The 20830-nt window shown below is 35.6% G+C and overlaps 1 protein-coding gene across 2 annotated transcripts in view; it reads right to left on the bottom strand.

The window, feature by feature from the left end:
- Positions 1 to 14676, bottom strand: part of LOC114360485 (Kv channel-interacting protein 4) — a 120870-nt gene extending 106194 nt beyond the window's left edge. For both annotated transcript variants that reach the window (XM_028315207.1, XM_028315208.1), the window contains exon 1: positions 14129 to 14676. In XM_028315207.1, coding sequence (XP_028171008.1) covers positions 14129 to 14375 — 247 coding nt within the window. In that variant the 5' untranslated portion in view covers positions 14376 to 14676. The remainder of the gene's footprint in view (positions 1 to 14128) is intronic.
- Positions 14677 to 20830: the final 6154 nt, after the last annotated feature.

Here is a 20830-nt window from a genome sequence, read left to right as displayed (position 1 = left end):
CTCTTTAGGTATTATTGAAGTAGATAGGTACCTACATAATGATTATACACGTACGTAAATTAGGTACCTACTATTGGTGAAAGTGGCTATTAAGAGGGATGATTCTCTATTATATTCTTACTATCTCTATGTATAAGCAATCATTCTTCCATTCTTGAAACTGATTTTTAATACAATAAAGAAAACCTATAAAAAGTAATACATAATACCTACTTCCACAATCGTAGAATGTAGGTACCTACTCGTTTATTCAACTCATCCGCCTTTGTTTAATGCTCTGAGATTTTCCATTGCAAACTCGACAATCTCATTGAAACGACTTTTGAAATTCCCATAAGCCTCAGGCCGGGATAGAGGCAGTGGTCATTAATAAGCGTCAACCTGAGGTAGACGCCGCGGTTCAATCACGAACAAAAGACGCCAGATAAAAGGTAACCAAGTGTCCTCAAGGTCGATACAAATGATCGTCTCCAAAACCAGTCTGGAGTGACGAGGCTTGTTTTCGCCGCGACAAACACAATGGCTTTCGTAAGCCCTGAATGACACCTTCATTATAGGCGCTGACGTTTCTAAAATACTTGGCGAATTGTTTGGAAATGTGGCGCGAAATACAAATGCTGGCGGGCGAGGGTTTAAGTGTCCTCTAAGTATACAAGTTACTCGAGACAATAAATTGAGAGAAGACCTATAATTAGGTACTTTAGGAAGGCGGCTTCCAAGAAAATTGGGTTCTGTTAAATTTGTTTCATTGTTGCGAAAGGAAGGCACATTCCAATGTCTCTGTTGCTAAATTAACCTTTTAATTTACAATTTGATAAAGCTAATTTGTCTCAGTATTAACGTTTTAGTGAGACTTTGCCTTTTGACTCAAAGTAGTACGAGTATAAATGATTGAACCAATTAATTATAATAGGTATATTTTTCTGTAATTAGACGAGTCAATATCTCTAGGTCACTGCCTTATTATTTCAGGATGGTTGAACATTTTTTTTGTCACGTTGCTAAATCTACTTAGATACTAAGTCAATATGATCTAAAATATTAAATAAGGTAAGAAACAGCTTCGATATCAGTCAAACCACAGCCCTACCTCTGCACGGAAAGCGGCAAAGTTGTCAAAGTTGTTCTTGCACTCTGCGGGAAGTCATCAAGCGATATGTCAGCCAAGCATCGACTGTCGCATTATTTCAATCATACGGAAATAAACTCTTATTGAAACGTAACAACCAAGAGAAAAGGTTGTGAGTACCTAATCGTCAAAAAATATTTTGTGCCTGGCTATACATTTATTATATTATAATTGGGAATTTTTCAGCGAATTGTCAAAACCTACAACTTTGTTTTAATCATTAGTGCTAATTCAACTTTGTTTGCAAGTGAACGTGGGCTCGAAGATATCCGAAATATTTTACTTTATGTACTTACTGAATTGAATATTTTGTGACTCATAATATAATTTTACGCGAAACTCAAAGTTGTATAGTATTACTCGTAGTACTCGTATGTTATCTACAACGACAAAGTATCAAAGTAACTTACTAGCAATCTGTTTTAGCGCTGTGACAGCAGATTTCAATGTATTCAACGTCCGCCGACGTAGATTCTTCTTAGCGGAAGAAGAAAAGTTCTGCATGTCTATATTCACTGACGTGGTACTTTCGGCTTTTTTCATAGTGATTGGTTTCCTTTAAATCACGGTCGGTTTCTAGAAAGATCACGGTCGGACACTATAGGATCACGGTCGGTTTTTATAAGAGCCCGTCTATTGTTCGACGTTCGGGAACATACTGCGTGTAAATGCATATCAGAACAGTCCTTGACTCCTTGTACGAAAATCAGAACTCTTCAAAACGAATAGGAGAATGCGTGGAGAGGATTCCGCGCTCAATTTTATTACTTTTATTCATACCTTCCTATATGAAAGGGTTGTAAGTACTTTCTCAAAATGAAGAGCATTGATTTACTAAAAAGCCTTCTAGGCTTTTGTTTTCAGAAAGCTGTTAAAAAATTTATAGCATAGTTTAGTTCCTTGGGAATCTTACAGTTTAACAAAACAAACTACTACTTAGGCCCAGTTTTTTTATTCATAGTTAAAATAACTAATTTTTAAATTTTGCTACTAATGGTTATATAATTACTAAATGTAAACTAATAATTAAAAAAAAGTCAAGAAGAGAAAAACATTTTTTTCTGATATTTAACCACTTGACATTCGACATCTGTCAAATTTGACTATTGGTTATTTTAACTAAGAATCAAAAAACTGGGCCTTAGAGGTCTGGATCACAGTTGTGACAAATAATGCATAATGAAGAAATGTAATTTAAAAATTAACTTCACATTATTTTTAGCATGCAATTCTATTTTTTAAAGCTATTCTGTGTCAATAAGCAGGATTGGTTCTGTAATAATTTTGGAGTGAATGAAGGATCACGTTATCATAGAATTATTTACTACATTATACGTTTAAAACACCTGAAAATTTCGACAGGTTCATCCGGTGTCTAAGTAGCTCAGCTGGAACAGCACTCGCCCGGCAAGCGAAAGGTCGTGGGTTCGAGGTCCCGCCTTAGGTAGTTCGTTTTTTCCAAGTTGTTTATTTAAAATTTATAATGAAATGTTGTAATTCCGCTGTCTACTCCACATCTCCCATGTTCCCCCGCGCATTAACACCTGATCATGTTAAGGTCTTCACCGCGAACGAGTAGCGCTGACGTGCGGTAAACAAGTTCTATTCCCGGCGGCAGATGCCCGCCATACAATCAGGTTCATTAACAATCACTGCGACCTTTGGTTGTTATATAATATTGTAATAATTGTTTTATTTTGTTCAGAAAACATACAGTGAAACAACAACAGACTAATAACCACTGCTTAAGAAACTATACACCATTTACATGTTTTCGCGCATGTGTAACAATATAATTCAACAACGAAAGCCCATTCGCTTACATGAGAGAGTTAAGATTTAAGGTATACTAAACAGCTGATGAACCGTCGAACCAAGATTTAGCCAATGTGTTCCTAAAGATTGTACACAGATAAAACACATTTCAGAAAAGTAATGCTGCAATTATGGTTATCTTTAGGTTTATAAGATTAGGGTAGAGATTTTTCCTCTTAAGAGACTATAATTTCATTCTTCTTGATATTAGCAAAAATTCTCATTAGATGATGAACGCATAAATATTGCTAAGCAATTTTCTTTTATATTGCAATCTTGATTCTCGCATTCCTAAAAAGAAAGATCATCATTAGTAGACTTCGAACGGTTAATGATGATGGTGAAGACGATTTGAGCCAGAATAGTGATTATCATCATCAACGTTATCGTTTCAGCCGTTGGATGTCGACTGCTAATAATTGGGAAAGGCCTGTATTGATTTTCTTTGTAATTTTCTTTATTTCACTTTATAATTGTCAAATAGTTCGTGACACACAAAGTAGCCAAAAAGTTCGCAACACGTCTTTGTTGCAATGAGGGCTATCGTTTTTATACTTAACAGTTGGCACCCCTGGCGATTGACAGGACCTTACTCTACAGTGGCGCCATCTTGATGAGTGCAAATGCGATAGTCCTCCTACCACTTTAGCGCTCACAAGTTGGCGCCACTGTCTTCGCTACTAGCAAGTGACAGGACCTTACTCTACAGTGGCGCTAACTGGTGAGCGCTAAAACGATAGCCCTCATTGGAATAAGGTTGTGTTATCAACTTTTTGGTCAAGCAGTACTAAAACAGTGCAGAATAATTTGGAAACTTTCATACGTGGACCAACAAAGTTCCATGTAGAAAACAAAGCACTAAATTCCTGTAATGTTAGCACTCTGTTGTCGACAAACGCATAGTGAATTTTCGTTTCTACGAAGTCGTTTGATTAACTTTAAATCGTTAAAAGCTCGTTTTGTGATTTTGTGGAAAAGATACAGTTAGAAACTCTTTTACCTTTAATTTTACAGTATGTAGAGCTTTATATGTATTATGGTTTGATTTGTGTCTCTTGGTAGGTATTTATTTAGATAAAATCGGTACCCTCGACCTTCTTTAAAAGGATTCCAACGTTGTTTGATAGTGAACAGTTTTGATAAGCTCTTGAAGTGTTAATTCAAATTATAATACATTTTACAACATCACATCATTACTTTTTCCCGAAAGGAAATATGAAAATTGTATGACATTTATGTAGGCTGAATGTTCTGTAATAATTTTGAAGTGAAATTCAGGCTCGTGGTGCTTCGTAAAGGATGGTAATTAACATAATTGGTACACTTTTTACTGCACTTAGGCTGAGTTGCACCACCTAACTTTTACCTTGACTATAACAATAAATCCGGTGTATTTTGTATGGAGTTCGACAGATTTTTGACGTTTGTCAAAGTCAAAGTTTTTAATGGGATTACTGAATACATTTCTGTCGCTTGATGGTATATGTATAACACCGCCAGCAANGCCAGCGAGTCTGCCTTGAGCAAGACGATGCATAAATAATTTCACGTTCCGAATCAGCTAATTTGACGTGTTCCTCAAAACACACACGTTGTAAAATGGCACTTAATTATAAACCAATAAAGCTTAGACTGCCACGCAAGAAGTGTTAACAATGGAAATCGCGTTTTAGATACTAATGTTATTAAAGTATCGCACACGTTAATGGGTTGTAAAGCTATTTGTAGGGACCGTAACGTTTGCAGCCGTTTATTTGTAAACGGCTGGCCGTAATTAAATTTGTTAATTATTCACGCTTGTTTACAGAAAGCCTGAGGATCGTTATATTTCGGGATATCCTCGCGTAAAAAGGAGATCCGCGAAAAAAGCAAACAGAGCCGCTTTGAAGGCTCAATCTGCCTGACATAATGTACGCAAACAATATTTTAATCTCGGATATTCGTACGTATATTTGCACGAGAGGGTTCCTGTAAGTCACCCCAAAAACTTTATATTCGAAAGAGATAGATTTGCCGTAAATATATTTGGGTAAGATATTTTTAAATGTTATTAGTTTTAGTTGACGGAATTTGACATTAAAATTGCTTAAGTGAAGCATGAAATCGAACGCACAGCGTTAAATAGAGCTCTCAGATTGGTTCATGTGTCACCCTGTGCGTCCACGCGCACTGTGAGACCTCATAGCAATGTTTCTGAGTGAATACGGGTGTGAGTGTATGGAAAGCTAGACTAGATGTAAGATGCATAAGGTCAGGTACCATTATTTATATGTATAACATAATATAACTAAACATTTTTGTGGTCCATTACAAGAATCTTACTATTTTAATTACACAATCAACTAGCCCTTAAATTTTTACACTCGATCTTGATATAAATTTAAGAAACTCACCTCTAGAGGTGAAAATACATTCCGCCAGGCCAGACGTGACCAATCACAGCTCAGATCTGATAATCTCAAACAATTTCCAAGGGAAAAATTTGACCGACGTGATTTTGATCTTTTGAGGAACAGTGTTTTTAAAAGGAGTACGAACAACATAAATAATTTTAAGCAAGTAAGTATTAATGTCTGAGGTTATTTTTCAGTCTCATTTTAATTGGCAGAAAAATATTTACAATAAAAAAAGCTCTATGGCTTTCTTACGTAAAACAAGACTGGTACACCCCGCGTATTCATTCAGTATTTGACTATGAATGTTGACAGTAAAGAAAGGATTTCGTTTTAAATGTGTGGTAATTCTGTGTTCATACTCCCTATTTGACTTTGATTTCATAAAAATTACCTACTCAAAAGATTTATTATAAGATACTTCTATGTTAAGATCACATACGTGGTTAATTCCTAAACAGCATACATTCCATTTAGCCAGTCCAGTTAAGCTTTACTAATTAGCAGTCTCCACACTAACACACTAATCTGTAACCGACATGATACAGTGTTCTGATGTCCGGTGTTACCGACAATATACATCAGCGATGTACCAAACACGCACTTGTCAATGTCGTGATGTACTCCCGGTACTGACTGAGCATTCAATCGTACTTGCTAACAGAGTAAATTACTGTCTTGTTTACACATTTTGTACTTTAAATACAGGTGGTTACTTAATCACGTGGGTTTAATTGGTCTGGTAATAGTTAAAGAAAATGTTGTAGTAAGTACAAAAGTAACTTAAATAAGTAAAACTAGTATTATCATTTTGGTACTTTTATTTCCTTTATCCCGGCAGCAGCTTGGCTTAGCTTAGTTTGGGACTGTCAAAACTGATTAATCATTGGTAAAAATAAAGAAAGACAGCATTAATTACAATATAAAAACTCGTACATTTGAATACATGTAACTCTTTATATTTCGAAACCTTATTTTTACCAGCTGTAAAACGTTTAATCTTTGGTAGCGTTTTACCGCGTTTATCTTCATTAACGCAACATAAATGAACGTTGTAACACATTCTCATCAACGTCGCGCTCGCGTCGACGCATTCTGCCACATTCTGCCACATTCCGCGGTAATCACGCGGATTACGCTGTCCATTGCCAGTGATCGGATTTTGTCAAAGCTTAGTGCTGAAATTAAGGTTAGTAGGTATTTAGGAGGGTTACGCTGAAATCCATAAAATCCTCTTAAGTTACCTAATTAGTTTCACCCTGTTACGTTGCCTGCGGATAAATTAATTATGCATAGAAGTTTGATAAAGTAGTTAATCTCTTATGAGACTGGATGTGTGCTAAAGTAAAAAATAAATAAACGACTGAATAATAATTATGACAGCAAATAAGTAAGAAATACGAGTGTCTTTTATGATTAGGTATAACATGCTTCCAATAAAAATAATCTGTAACCCACATGATAACGCATTATGCGTCACTTGTACTATATTAGGAGACATATTGAATGCCTCCTCGTGGAAACAGTACTTAAAAAATTCAGCATTACACCAAAAACTTACACAAAAGAATGTAGAGCGTATTTAGCCGAACATTCAGCGCTACTTTCATCAATATGTCACTGTACTACGATGCAACGTAGCTATGCTCGCTCGCGCTACAACGTGTGACCGCTTCATCACTCCCATTTCTGACGACGCATTAAATCCAGCTACGGTGATCGCGCGGCTTACGCCTGTCCGCCTGTCCAGACTGTGATCGGGTTTGTCAAAGCTTACCGTTTCGACGCTCCGAAACGCTAATCTCGTCGTTTCACTCGAATAATGCGTTTGCAGCGTTAATTAAGGCTAGCGGAATTGGATGAGAGTGAACTTCTATAGTCATAAATAGATTATTGTTACCGTAGTTGATATTTTAGCTTTAGTACGATATGTTGGTGTCGGTATAGTATGATTGATTAGCATAACATGAGTTAATCTTTGCCTAATACCTTATTGTAACACAAGGCTTTTCGCAATCTACTTAACATGTTTTTCAGGATACGTATAAGCCATAATAAGCTTATGTATATTGGTAAGTATACATATGTAGGTAATTAAATGTATGTGCAAAATCACTTTGATTGATTTAGTGAAATTTTTGTACGAATTTATAGCATCGACTACGGAGGCTTTTATTGGAATACACTGCTTTTCTCTAAGTAATGTTAATCAGGATTAATTGACTCGCGATGGCAAGCATTACTCATTAGTCATGACTTACGATTGATCACATACAACAAACTAAACCATAGATAATGGAATAACAATCGATTACACCTTCGAGCTTCGCTCATTAGCTGTCCACAAGTACAAACAATATGAAAAACTTGGTATGTAGGTATTGAGAACGGGGCATCGAGCTAAGCACTGTATTTTATAGTAAACTAGCTTTCCGCCCGCGGCTTCGCCCGCGTGGAATTTTGTCTGTCACAGAAAAACTTTATCGCGCGCGTCCCTGTTTCAAAAACCGGGATAAAAACTATCCTATGTTCTTTCCCGGGACTCAAACTATCTCTATGCCAAATTTCATCAAAATCGGTTGGGAGGTTTAAGCGGGAAAGCGTAACAGACAGACAGACAGACAGACAGACAGACAGAGTTACTTTCGCATTTATAATATTAGTTGGGATGTGGCATTGAGTAACAGTGTTACTTATCGGTAATTTTTTACCAATGGGTAACAGTGTTACACAAAATGGTGTGACACAACGGGAACAAACGGTAAGTTATCCAATGTTGATTGACGAAACTTGAAGTATTAACCGAGGATCAGAATTGTGACATTAATAAGTGTCCCGGACTTTGGCCATAAATCAATACGCTCGGGACGTGTTGTCCCAACATTGCAGGTGTAGAAACAATTAAAAAGTTCCCCCGTTGTCCCGATGCGACGCTAACTTCTGTTTGTGTTGGATTGTTCCAGAAATCTGTTGCGAATGTTATGTTGTAGCTGGAATTTGTAATTTAAGTTGTAATCGTTAGTAATAAATTANATAAATTTAAATTATTGTTCACAATTAATTCGAGGAAAAGCGCGCGGTCTTTATCGACCATAGATTATGTTGAATTTTAGTCCAATAAAGTCAAGTTGACGTGTAAAACCAGTAAAAATATATTCATAAAATAATTTGCTTATTTTGTATAGTTTAAGTATTTACAATACACGTTCATGTTATTTGTAGACGAAATAAATATTTATATTAATATTTATATTTTAAGCTTATTTATAATTTTTTTTAAGTATTTATCGGTATTCTTTGCTGATTTATAAAAATATGTTTAGTACGGTACCTAATGGGCTTAGGTACATATTTTATAATACAATGACTAACTAACAGTAATAAATAGTGTGAACATGACTAGTTAATGAAAATAAATGTTGTTAATTTAGAAATTTGTGTCAAGAAATATAGCCATTAAAAATATGCCCATAATAATAAATTAACAGAAGCAATTTAGAAAGACAGAAGGAAATGATCTATGGCAGACATTATGCCGGGCTAATTCCAAAGTATAGTGTCATAAATTAACACCTTTCCTACTGTTTTATGTATACAGGGTGTTAGCTAAATGGGTATATGAGCCGACACTAGCCCATGTTAACATGAGCATATAAATGGTATGGTGAAGTCAGAAAATTGATATCTTCATTTTAATTATTTTAATTTTCATACAAATCGGATTTTATAAAATTTATTTTGTATGAAAATGTAAAAAAATAAAATGATGATATCAAATTTCTGACTTCACCATACCATTTATATGCCCATGTTAACATGGGCTAGTGTCGGCTCATATACCCATTTACCTAACACCCTGTTTCATAACGAAACAAAACATTGTAAAGATTATGTGATAAATCTTGGCTAGCTAGCAGCATCACATCTATACAAAGTTACTCTATGGCTAACCGTATCTGATTGGTTGATTAAATGAGCTTAAGGTACAGTATTTACTTTAATTGGGTTATTTATTTTTATCATACAGAAAATGAAGAAACGAGAGATACCATTAGCTATGATTAGTCCACACTATCTAATGCTATTGTTTTCTATACATTTGAACTGAATTAACCTCCAACTTACGGAAAATAGCTCTTCAAAAACCTTTCCTATAAGTTTAAAACGTTTTGTTCTTACAATAAAGGAACGCCTTAACGTGCGAACCTTTATGCCGTTGACAGTAACAAATCTAGCACAAATGCAATGTGTACCTACACAGTGCAGGAACGGATATTGTGCATCCACACCGCGTCGCAGCACAGAAGGGCGGAAACTAAGTCTGAATAGTGTAGAACATGTCACGAACATATTGCATTTCTAGATCAGAACTGTGACAACTCAAAAATACTAAGGTATTTATGACTCCTGCTATACGGGTGATACGAACTTATTGCATTCCTAGATCAGAACTGTGGCAACTGAAAAATACTACGATATTGTGATTTACGTTCCGTCCGATAAGCGCTAGTGTCCGAATATTTAATTTACTTACCGATAAAAGTTCTTATCTGACTAATAAACAAGAAACCCCGGAGGCACCCAGTAAATTAATCGTAAAAGTGGCACGGGCAGATATTAGAGCCAGCAATAAGAAATAGTCTCCACCGTGTAACAAATTGCTGGATCTTTCAAATTCTTTAAGCGGTAAATTAAAGTTGGTACGATGGAGTCATTTTTCACTGGAAGCAATGACGAAAATAACAGACATTTGAAACAGATGCGGTGCTTAGATTCGGCAGAAAATAAATTTAGGTCATTATTAGTCAGTCGCAATTTTCAGTGTTAGGGAAAATTATCGGGAAAATTAAGTAAGTAGTTATTGCAAATTGCATTGCAGTCTGGAATGCATGGCGGGCGGGTGTTTTTTTTCCAATTGAAGACAGTCTTTGGCTAAAAAAAAGTAATGTTTAGTGTGAGCCCAGTGTCATCTTAATATGATTTCTGTTAACGGTTTTGACGTAAGTAAAACTTTTTTATGCAATATTTTTTTGATGCGTAACAAGTCAGAGATTTAAGTGAAAGTTTACTACAAAAGTAATAACTTTACCCACAGAAATGTAAATAGGCATGTAATATTATGTCCCAGGACATACTCCATCTACAATTTTAATAAAATCAAATTCATTGCTACATTACTGAGCAGTAGTTTGTAACCATGTCATTTCATAAAATATCGCATTCACATAAAACTGTAACCGCAATGTAACATTGTAAGTACAGTGCAGTAACCGAAGACGTGATTTACTTAAGTTTAAGCCATTGGACTGTAACTCTAGACAGGTTGCTCCAGTTGTTTTATGAAGCATCATAAAATAATCTTACAATCGATTTGTTGAACTAATTTGGACTAGTTTATATCAATGTCAGCTGTCAATGGAATTGACTTGCACAAAAGTAATGTGACTGTTATTTTATTATCACTAAAAGTAAAGAACACATTTTTGTCAGGTTCATTATAATGCAGCATAATCAATTGGTAAAGCACCCATGATCTAAGCAGACACAGGTCCGAGTAGGCTTTTGAATATTTATGATTAAATATTGAACTTCCACCAGAATAAATTCTCTACTTACTGTTAATATAAAAATAATTATGGAAGCTCCGATAAATATTTTTTGCCACGCTACGCTGCGAATAATTTTTCATTAAACCTTTTGTCCAATGAATAATAAAACGCGTGGCCGAACTGGAATTTTGTTTTTTCCACCACACGTATATTTTGAGCGAAATTGAAAACAGTAGGTAGGTACTTATAGTGATGTGATTGACAACTATTCATTAGTCCGGAACTGTGCCGCAATCGATTCCGCGCATCGGAAATTTCATTAATTCCGCAAAGAGTGAAGTTTGGCTGCGGGGTTCTGCCGGCCTAGTGATGTAGGCACACGGTGCGGGAATTATTAAATTAATTGAATATTCGCGTTTGACTGTAAATAGCCTAATTTGAAGTTTGACATAAATCATGTTGCAGTGGTCGTGGATTTGATTTTACTTGGTCACGGTAATACTATCTATACAGTATTCCAACTCGGCCATATTTTTGAAATAAATGTCAATAGCCCCGCGGTACGTCACGGTATGACAACATGCGATAGGGCTGCCCACCTACAGTACCCATTCTAATTACGTCTGTCTACTTAGAATTTCTATCTAGTTTTGTGATTGTATTTTTTTTTATTTAGACAAACAAAATAAATGTGAATGGAATAGGATAAAAATGCGTGTTGTTTTGTGTTAGTAGATTTAATTTAAAAAAATATACTAAAATAATTTTGAATCTACTAATCATAATGAGTACTTAATGACCTGTTACTTTAATTTCAGGCGGATGAAGTCGTGGGCAAAAGCTGGTTTAATACAATATAATTTTTATTTCAAATCAAACTGACTAAAAATGACCATTTTTGACTGTTAATAACTTGTTTTTGACAAATTTGACCGTAAATGACGGTAGTCAAATTCAATCACCTTAGTTATTTTCAACACTAGCTAGGCCATCCGACGTCCGTTCGGCACATTCGCGACACCCCTAACCCTAACTTTTGGATTTCGACCGCGTCCCGAGATTTGAAATTCGAAGGAAAGCTCGCGTTTCGTCGGTTTATATGAAGTTATAATACTGTATGATATTATTACCGTGACATGGTTTACATATTCTGGCTAGCACCAGTAAAATGACAACATCATTTAATTGATATTACTTTTAGGTATGTTATTACCTTTAGGTACTCTGAAAGTATGAAGTTCCAAATCTAATATAATTTCTTACTCATCGTGTCGACGTATTTTTTTTTATGTAGAGTCGACTGAACATCATAATTCTAATATGCGAGTAAACTTACTCAATAGATTTTCATTTACATTAAATCTTTTCAAATAATTTCTATATAATACGTTTCTATTCGGTCGTAGAGAACCTTAGCTTTTTAGAGGGAGAAAGCAGACGAATTCCTGGTCTGTTTTACTCAGAATTTTCTCCAAAACATTTTAGTTCATTTTATTAAAATAAACCTGTTTAATTAAATGAAATTGTTCCCCTCATTACTGCCATCGGAATTATCAGGGTATTTGTACAGTGCGCCGGGTTATTTCATTAATTTAAAAACTTTCTCTAGGAAAATGAACATCTTCGAACTTCAAGATGATTCGGGTAGGTACTCAATAGAGGAAGGAAAGTTTTAGCAGAATTGTCTGGGCGAAGATACTAAACTATGAAGTACGTACTATGTAGAGTAAATAAGGAACTATTCGCTAGATGCAACTTTAGTTGAAGTTTCAATGTTTAAGTTGATTAATATGCCTACTTGTTGCAGAAATTAGGATTTAGTTGTTGCTAAACTGTTATCGATATTCTATCGAAACTCGAGTGACAGTTTCTATGACTGTGCTTTGTCTTCAAAAATTAATAGTTTTCAGTTGCAGAGCGTAAAATAAAACAGTCTTAGCTAATCTTACTTGTCAAAAAGTCTGAAGTCTAAGACCTAGCTAGAGTAATCATTATCAAAAGAAGTTAGCCTGGGACTGCCATTAAATAGTCGCCCATATTGATCGCGGCGTAGGCTACCTAATTTCAAAATTCACTAACAAAGGGTGGCACTTTGGTATGTAGTGCAAAGAAAATGAATTGAAAAGAAAATGGCGCATCCTCCCGTAAGCCTTCAACATCTTCCTAAACTAGACTTTGTCGTAAACGATTAAGGACAAAATGATGATTAAATTACCGCGCCGGTTAGGATGATCAGTTTTTGATTGGATCCTGTTTGAAGCGGAATTAATTGTGTAAACTGTTCAAACTTCAATGAATTTTGTTCAGAATAACAGCCGGAATATTTTCTTGGAAGATCTCATTATAATGAGGACTACGAGAAATATACAACCCCTTACCTACCACCAGTTTCATGATTTCATCTTTCTGATAACAAGTTGTATTATTGCAACATAATATCTGCGTGTGTGCAATGTGTACTTTGATGACCACTCCACTGTACGAGAATAAATGCATTAGTGATTTTATTTATTTCTTCTATTACTTAAGTAGGTGAATAGATCCTTTTTTGTAAGACTAATAATTAATGGTGGAAATTATTTATAGAACTGACGTTTGAATTTATTATGATTTTCACTGTGTTGAACGTTATCCAAGTGACATAGTTTTAACGCAATCTTCAAACGCATTATTCGCAGTAATCACAAACTAAGTGACAAGTTTGCCCTTCATAAAGTTTTGAATAATTAATGTTAGTGCTACAAGTAATTATTAGATTAACGACACCCATTTTGTGATTATCTTGAATGTCATCTCTGACGCAGTTTAGTTAACTTTACCCTTCACTAGACAGACAGCTTTCAGTTCTACTAAAGCTTCGTTTTGTTATACTAAAGGTCGTTAAAATAATATGAATTGTACTTTTTTCGGTAGGTACTTAACATTATTATTTTTTATGTTTTATTAACCAGCTACTTCGCGAAAACTCTGTAGTGTCTTAATTCAACGCTTTTTAAAAACTAAAACGTTAGAAACCTTTGACAATATTGTGTCTCTGTGCTGTCGTTTAAAATATTCAAGGATTACCTAAAATAACAACGAAAAGGTTGCTCGCAAAATTAGAAAAGATCGAACGTTTTCAACTTTTAGGCAGATGCCGTGAATAATGCAGTTTACTCTTGCGTAAAAAATCGGCTCGAGAAAAAAAAGGTCAAAGGGTGGCAAACACATGGAGTGTAGGTATTATAAAAAGATAAACTTACGCAATGCGGTCTGTACAGAAGTTCTCGTGCAACTCCAGAGCAAATGGAAGAATCCGACGAAACGCTGCCAAAACGGGACCCTTTCCGGAGACTGATCGTCCGAAAATGTCACCCTTTTCTTCGCATTGCTCCTAATTCTTTTGCCGTTCTTTTTATATTGCGCTAAACTCGACTTCACTTGTTTCACACTCACTCTCCGACTCACTTCACTATCACTCGATCCTTCACCCACTACATTCTTCACCATTTGTTTATCGTTAACGTAAAGCGGTCTTTCTTTAACATTGTGTTTGATCCCACCGATATCTTTCAGCTCCGTTTTAGCTGCTGCAACTACACATTTATTTATATGCGGTTGTGTTTCTGAACAATACTCTCAGACTGCATTATGATTTGTAACAAGTTCACGACACGTTGGCGCATGTTCAAATCAGACTTCAAAACGTTTAAATACGCCCTAAATATGTGATTTACACGTTACAAATCAATGAAGAACACTAAATGACAGTACGGAGATTGTTTATGATGCCACTTGTTTAACAACACTCGTACTATACGAGAGCCGTAAGAAACAAAACTAAGAAGTTTGGTTCGGTGCCAAGCTTTTATTAGGCGACAATTTAGACACGATCCAAATGTAAACTAGTCCAAATTATAGTGTTTGTTTAATTAATTTTCGAAGGAAATCCTCGCGGTGTTTACTTTATTAGTTCACCTCGCAGATGGTGCCCGTATATTGCTAGGCGAATGTTATCCCGGTGACTGGGAGATTTACGATAATTACGTTTTGCATTCAATTTATAAGCGTAACAAGATTATGTTATGGTAATTATGCTTTATAATTAACATGCCACGGAACAAAAGCTTTATTTATAAACAAAAATAATGAAAACATTTGATCAAATAAGAACTGCGTTTGTCACNAGACAAAATATATGTTTTATAAACACTTAAGAGTCACTTACAGTAGTAAAGTTTGAAAAAATTATTGCTGTGATGTACAGAATCACTTTCGTGGCATCAAAAAATTCAAAACGTTAAATCTTCCAAACGAGACTCACTATTTGACTGATTTACTGAGAATACAATCTTCACATCAAGCGCTACAATTTTTGTTTACAAAAAGTTGAAATAAGTTAGAAATAAAATTCGCCACGAAGGTGACGATGAGAACCGTGGCGATGAGAAATAGCCATGAGTGTCACAAACATATTGCTATCCTAGATCAGAACTTTGACAACCCAAAAAACAGCTTACACTTTTACGCGAAATTATTCTTTAACTTTAGCACTAGTGGACGAATATTTTCATTTACTTATCTAAAGCCAATTGTATCACCATAATTTCAGTCACAAAAGACATCCACTGTTGAACATGGTCCACCTTGCGGGTGGACGTCCTACGCTGCCAATTTAAAGCGTTTGTTAGTCGTATACCTCGAAATCAAAAAATCCTTGTAGCTTTTCACCTATTCGCATTTCACCGTGATAGCGTTTTTTGTTGTAGCGTGTAATATCGGTAGTATATTTTGTTACTAGCATATATTTTTAACAGATTTTTACAACAGTAGCAAATTTTGATGTAGCATGTATTATCAATAGCCTATTTATTAAGCCGACACAGGCAGGAAAGTAAATCTACTATGATTTTTTTAGACAATTGTAATAAGCGATCAAAAATTATATTACAAGAATAAAAATCTATTCAGAAATTTTGATATCACGGCGAAATGCGAATAGGTGAAAAGCTACAAGGATTTTTTGATTTCGAGGTATACGACTAACAAACGATTTAAAGTATCTGAATATTCTACAAGGTGATCATAATTGGTCTAGCTAGACTCATATCTTGGTAAGAAAGGTTACTAGTCAACTGTAAATAAAATCAATATGAATTGTGTCAGTTTATAACAGAACGCAGTACAGACCGAAGTAGCAGAGTAAGTAGAGACCCTTATTGTCGAAGACCAAGACTCATATTGGGTCGCTGCACCAGCTTAGTAAGTAAGACAGCTTATACCATGTCATGCATTTTTAATGCATAATAGGGCAGGTATTTGATCACAATCGCACCTGGTGTTAAGTGGGATCCAGCTCTAGGATGTTTGGAAAGAAAACCGAGTAGAGACCTCGGAGGCGCCCAGTAAATTAATCGTAAAAGTGGCACGGGCAAATATTAGAGCCAGCAATAAGAAATAGTCTCTACCGTGTAACAAATTGCTGGATCTTTCAAATTCTTTAAGCGGTAAATTAAAGTTGGTACGATGGAGACATTTTTCACTGGAAGCAATGACGAAAATAACAGACATTTGAAACAGATGCGGTACTTAGATTCGGCAGAAAATAAATTTAGGTCATTATTAGTCAATCGCAATTTTCCAGTGTTAGGGAAAATTATCGGGAAAATTGAGTAGGTAGTTATTGCAAATTGCATTGCAGTCTGGAATGCATGGCGGAATTATTTTTTTTGCAATAGAAGACAGTCTTTGGCTAAAAAAAAGTAATGTTTAGTGAGCCCAGTGTCATCTTAATACGATTTCTGTGTGCCTACCATGAGTTTACGTTAGGTGTGCTCGCTAGCGACTGCGTAAAAAAATGACATTTAAATGTATGACATATTGTGCAGCGCCCCTAGCGGCTACTTTCAAGAAATAAAATCTTCATAGAATTTTTTGACGTATTCGCTAGCGAGCTCACCTAACGTAAACTCATGGTAGGCACACTGTTAACGGTTTTGACGTAAGTAAAACTTTTTTATGCAATATTTTTTTGATGCGTGACAAGGCAGAGATTTAAGTGAAAGTTTAATACAAAGTAATAACTTTACCCACAGAAATATAAGTAGGCATGTAATATTATGTCCCAGGACATACTCCATCTACAATTTTTATAAAATCAAATTCATTGTTACATTACTGAGCAGTAGGTACATAGTTTGTAACCATGTCATTTCATAAAATATCGCATTCACATAAAATTGTAACCGCTATGTTTGATTGTAAGTAGAGTGCAGTAACCGAAGACGTGATTTACTTAAGTTTAAGCCATTGGACTGTAACTCTAGACAGGTTGCCTGCTCCAGTTGGTTTATGAGGCATTATAAAATAATCTTACAATCGATTTGTTGAACTAATTTGGACTAGTTTATATTAATGTAAGCTGTCAATAGAACTGACTTGCACAAAAGTAATGTGACTGTTGTTTTATTTCTTTGTAATTTATCACTAACAGTAAAAAATACATTTTCGTCAGGTTCATTATAATGCAGCATAATTAATTGGTAAAGCGGCATCTAAGCAGACACAGGTTCGAGTAGGTTTTTGAATATTTATGATTAAATATTGAACTTCCACCAGAATAAATTCTCTACTTACTGTTAATATAAAAATAATTATGGAGGCTCCGATAAATATTTTTTGCCACGCTACGCTGCGAATAATTTTTCATTAAACCTTTTGTCCAATGAATAATAAAACGCGTGGCCGAACTGGAATTTTGTTTTTTCTACCACACGAATATTTTAAGCGAAATTGATAACAGTAGGTAGGTACTTATAGTGATGTGATTGACAACTATTCATTAGTCCGGAATTGTGCCGCAATCGATCCCGCGCATCGGAAATTTCATTAATTCCGCAAAGAGTGAAGTTTGGCGGCGGGGTTTTGCCGGCCCTAGTGATGTAGGCACACGGTGCGGGAATTATTAAATTAATTGAATATTCGCGTTTCACGTCACAAATACCGCAGTGTCTCAAGACAAAAGTCTTCGAGCAGTGTGTGTTGCCAGTGATATATGGATCTGAAACGTGGTCGCCTACTATGGGCCTCATAAGAAGGCTCAAGGTCACCCAAAGGGCGATGGAGCGGGCCATGCTTGGAGTTTCCCTGCGTGATCGAATCGAATCAGAAATGAGGAGATCCGCACGAGAACCAAAGCGACCGACATATCTCGCAGAATTGCTAAAATCAAGTGGCAGTGGGCGGGGCACATAGCTCGTAGAGACGATGGCCGTTGGGGCAGAAAAGTTCTCGAGTGGCGACCACGGGCTGGAAGACGTAGCGTGGGCAGGCCTCCTACTAGGTGGACCGACGATCTGGTAAAGTTCGCGGGAAGAGCCTGGATGCGGGCAGCGCAGGACCGTGCATTGCGCAAAACCTTTGTCCAGCAGTGGACGTCATTTGGCTGAAACGAACGAACGAACGATTCGCGTTTGACTGTAAATAGCCTAATTTGAAGTTTGACATAAATCATGTTGCAGTGGTCGTGGTTTTGATTTAACATGGTTTACATATTCTGGTTAGCACCAGTAAAATGACAACATTATTAAATTGATATGAACCTTTAGATACTCTGAAAGTATGAAGTTCCAAATCCAATATAATTTCTTACTCGTCGTGTCGACGTATTTTTATGTAGAGTCGACTGAACATCATAATTCTAATATGCGAGTAAACTTACTCAATATATTTTCATTTACATTAAATCTTTTCCAATAACTTCGAATATAATACGTTTCTATTCGGTCGTAGAAAAGCTTAGCTTTTTAAAGGGAGGAAACAGACGAATTTCATGTTCTATTTCACTCAGAATTTTCTCCAAAACATTTTAGATCATTTTATTAAAATAAACCTGTTTAATTAAATGAAATTGTTCCCCTCATTACTGCCATCGGAATTATCAGGGTATTTGTACAGTGCGCCGGGTTATTTCATTAATTTAAAAACTTTCTCGAGGAAAATGAACATCTCTTCGAACTTCAAGATGATTCGGGTACTCAATAGAGGAAGGAAAGTTTTAGCAGAAATTGTCTGGTCAAAGATACTAAACTATGAAGTACGTTATATGTAGAGTAAATAAGGAACTATGCGTTCGACGCAACTTTAGTTGAGGTTTCAATGTTTAAGTTAATTAATATGCCTACTGGTTGCAGTAATTAGGAATTTGTTGTTGCTATATTATCGATATTCGAAACTCGTGTGACAGTTATGTCTGTGCTGTGTCTTCAAAAATTCATAAGCGACAGTTTAAGCGTTTTCGGTTGCAGAGCGTAAAATAAATCATTCTTAGCTAATCTTACTTGTCAAGACGTCTGAATGGCAGTGCCGTCTAGTGTCCATCGTAGAATAATTATAGTTGTCAAAAGAAATTAGTCAGGGACTGCCATTAAATAGTCGCCCATAATGATCGCGGCGTAGGCTACCTAACTTCAAAATTCACTAACAAAGGATGGCACTTTGGTATGTAGTGCAAAGAAAATGAATTCAAAACAAAATGGCGCATCCTCCCGTAAGCCTTCAACATCTTCCTAAACTAGACTTTGTCGTAATCGATTAAGGACAAAATGATTATTAAATTACCGCCGGTTAGGATGATCAGTTTTTGATTGGATCCTGTTTGGAGCGGAATTAATTGTGTAAACTGTTCAAACTTCAATGAATTTTGTTCAGTATAACAGCCGGAATATTTTCTTGGGAGATCTCATTATAATAAGGACCACGAGAAATATACAACCCCTTACCTACCACCGGTTTCATGATTTCATCGTTCTGATAATAACAAATTATGCAGTTGTATTTTTGCAACATAAATGTCTGCGTGTGTGCAATGTGTACTTTGATGAGCACACCACTGTACGAGAATAAGTGCATTATTGTATGAGATTTTATTTATTTCTTCTATTACTTAAGTATTTTTGTAAGACTAATAAATTTATTAATGGTGAAAATTATATAGAGTTCTAATTTTTGATGGCCAGTATTTACTCACAAGAACTGACGTTTGAATTTATTATGATTTTCACTGTGTTGAACGTTGTATCATTATCCAAGTGACATAGTTTTAACGCAATCTTCAAACGCATTATTCGCAGTAATGACAAACTAAGTGACAAGTTTGCCCTTCATAAAGTTTTGAATAATTAATGTTAGTGCCACAAGTAATTATTAGATTGACGACACCCATTTTATGATTATCTTGAATGTCATCTCTGACGCAGTTTAGTTAACTTTACCCTTCACTAGACAGACAGCTTTCAGTTCTACTAAAGCTTCGTTTTGTTATACTAAAGGTCGTTAAAATAATATGAATTGTACTTTTTTAGGCAACATTATTACTTTTTATGTTTTATTAACCAGCTACTTCTTTAGCAAAAAACTGTATTGTCGTAATTATTCAACGCTTTTTAAAAACTAAAAGGTTAGAAACCTTTGACAATATTGTCTCTGTGCTGTCGTATAAAATATTCAAGGATTACCTAAAATAACAACGAAAAGGTTGCTCGCAAAATTAGAAAAGATCGAACGTTTTCAACTTTTAGGCAGATGCCGTGAATAATGCAGTTTACTCTTGCGTAAAAAATCGGCTCGAGAAAAAAAAGGTCAAAGGGTGGCAAACACACGGAGTGTAGGTATTATAAAAAGATAAACTTACGCAATGCGGTCTGTACAGAAGTTCTCGTGCAACTCCAGAGCAAATGGAAGAATCCGACGAAACGCTGCCAAAACGGGGCCCTTTCCGGAGACTGATCATCCGAAAATGTCACCCTTTTCTTCGCATTGCCCCTAATTCTTTTGCCGTTCTTTTTATATTGCGCTAAACTCGACTTCACTTGTTTTACACTCACTCTCCGACTCACTTCACTATCACTCGATCCCTCACCCACTACATTCTTCACCATTTGTTTATCGTTAACGTAAAGCGGTCT

The sequence above is a fragment of the Ostrinia furnacalis genome, unplaced genomic scaffold, assembly GCF_004193835.3.
Source record: "Ostrinia furnacalis isolate ACB-3 unplaced genomic scaffold, ASM419383v2 OfSCF5054, whole genome shotgun sequence".
Classification (NCBI taxonomy): domain Eukaryota; kingdom Metazoa; phylum Arthropoda; class Insecta; order Lepidoptera; family Crambidae; genus Ostrinia; species Ostrinia furnacalis.
The sequence above is the reverse complement of the archived record's forward strand: the minus strand, read 5'-3'. Positions and strand labels throughout refer to the sequence as shown.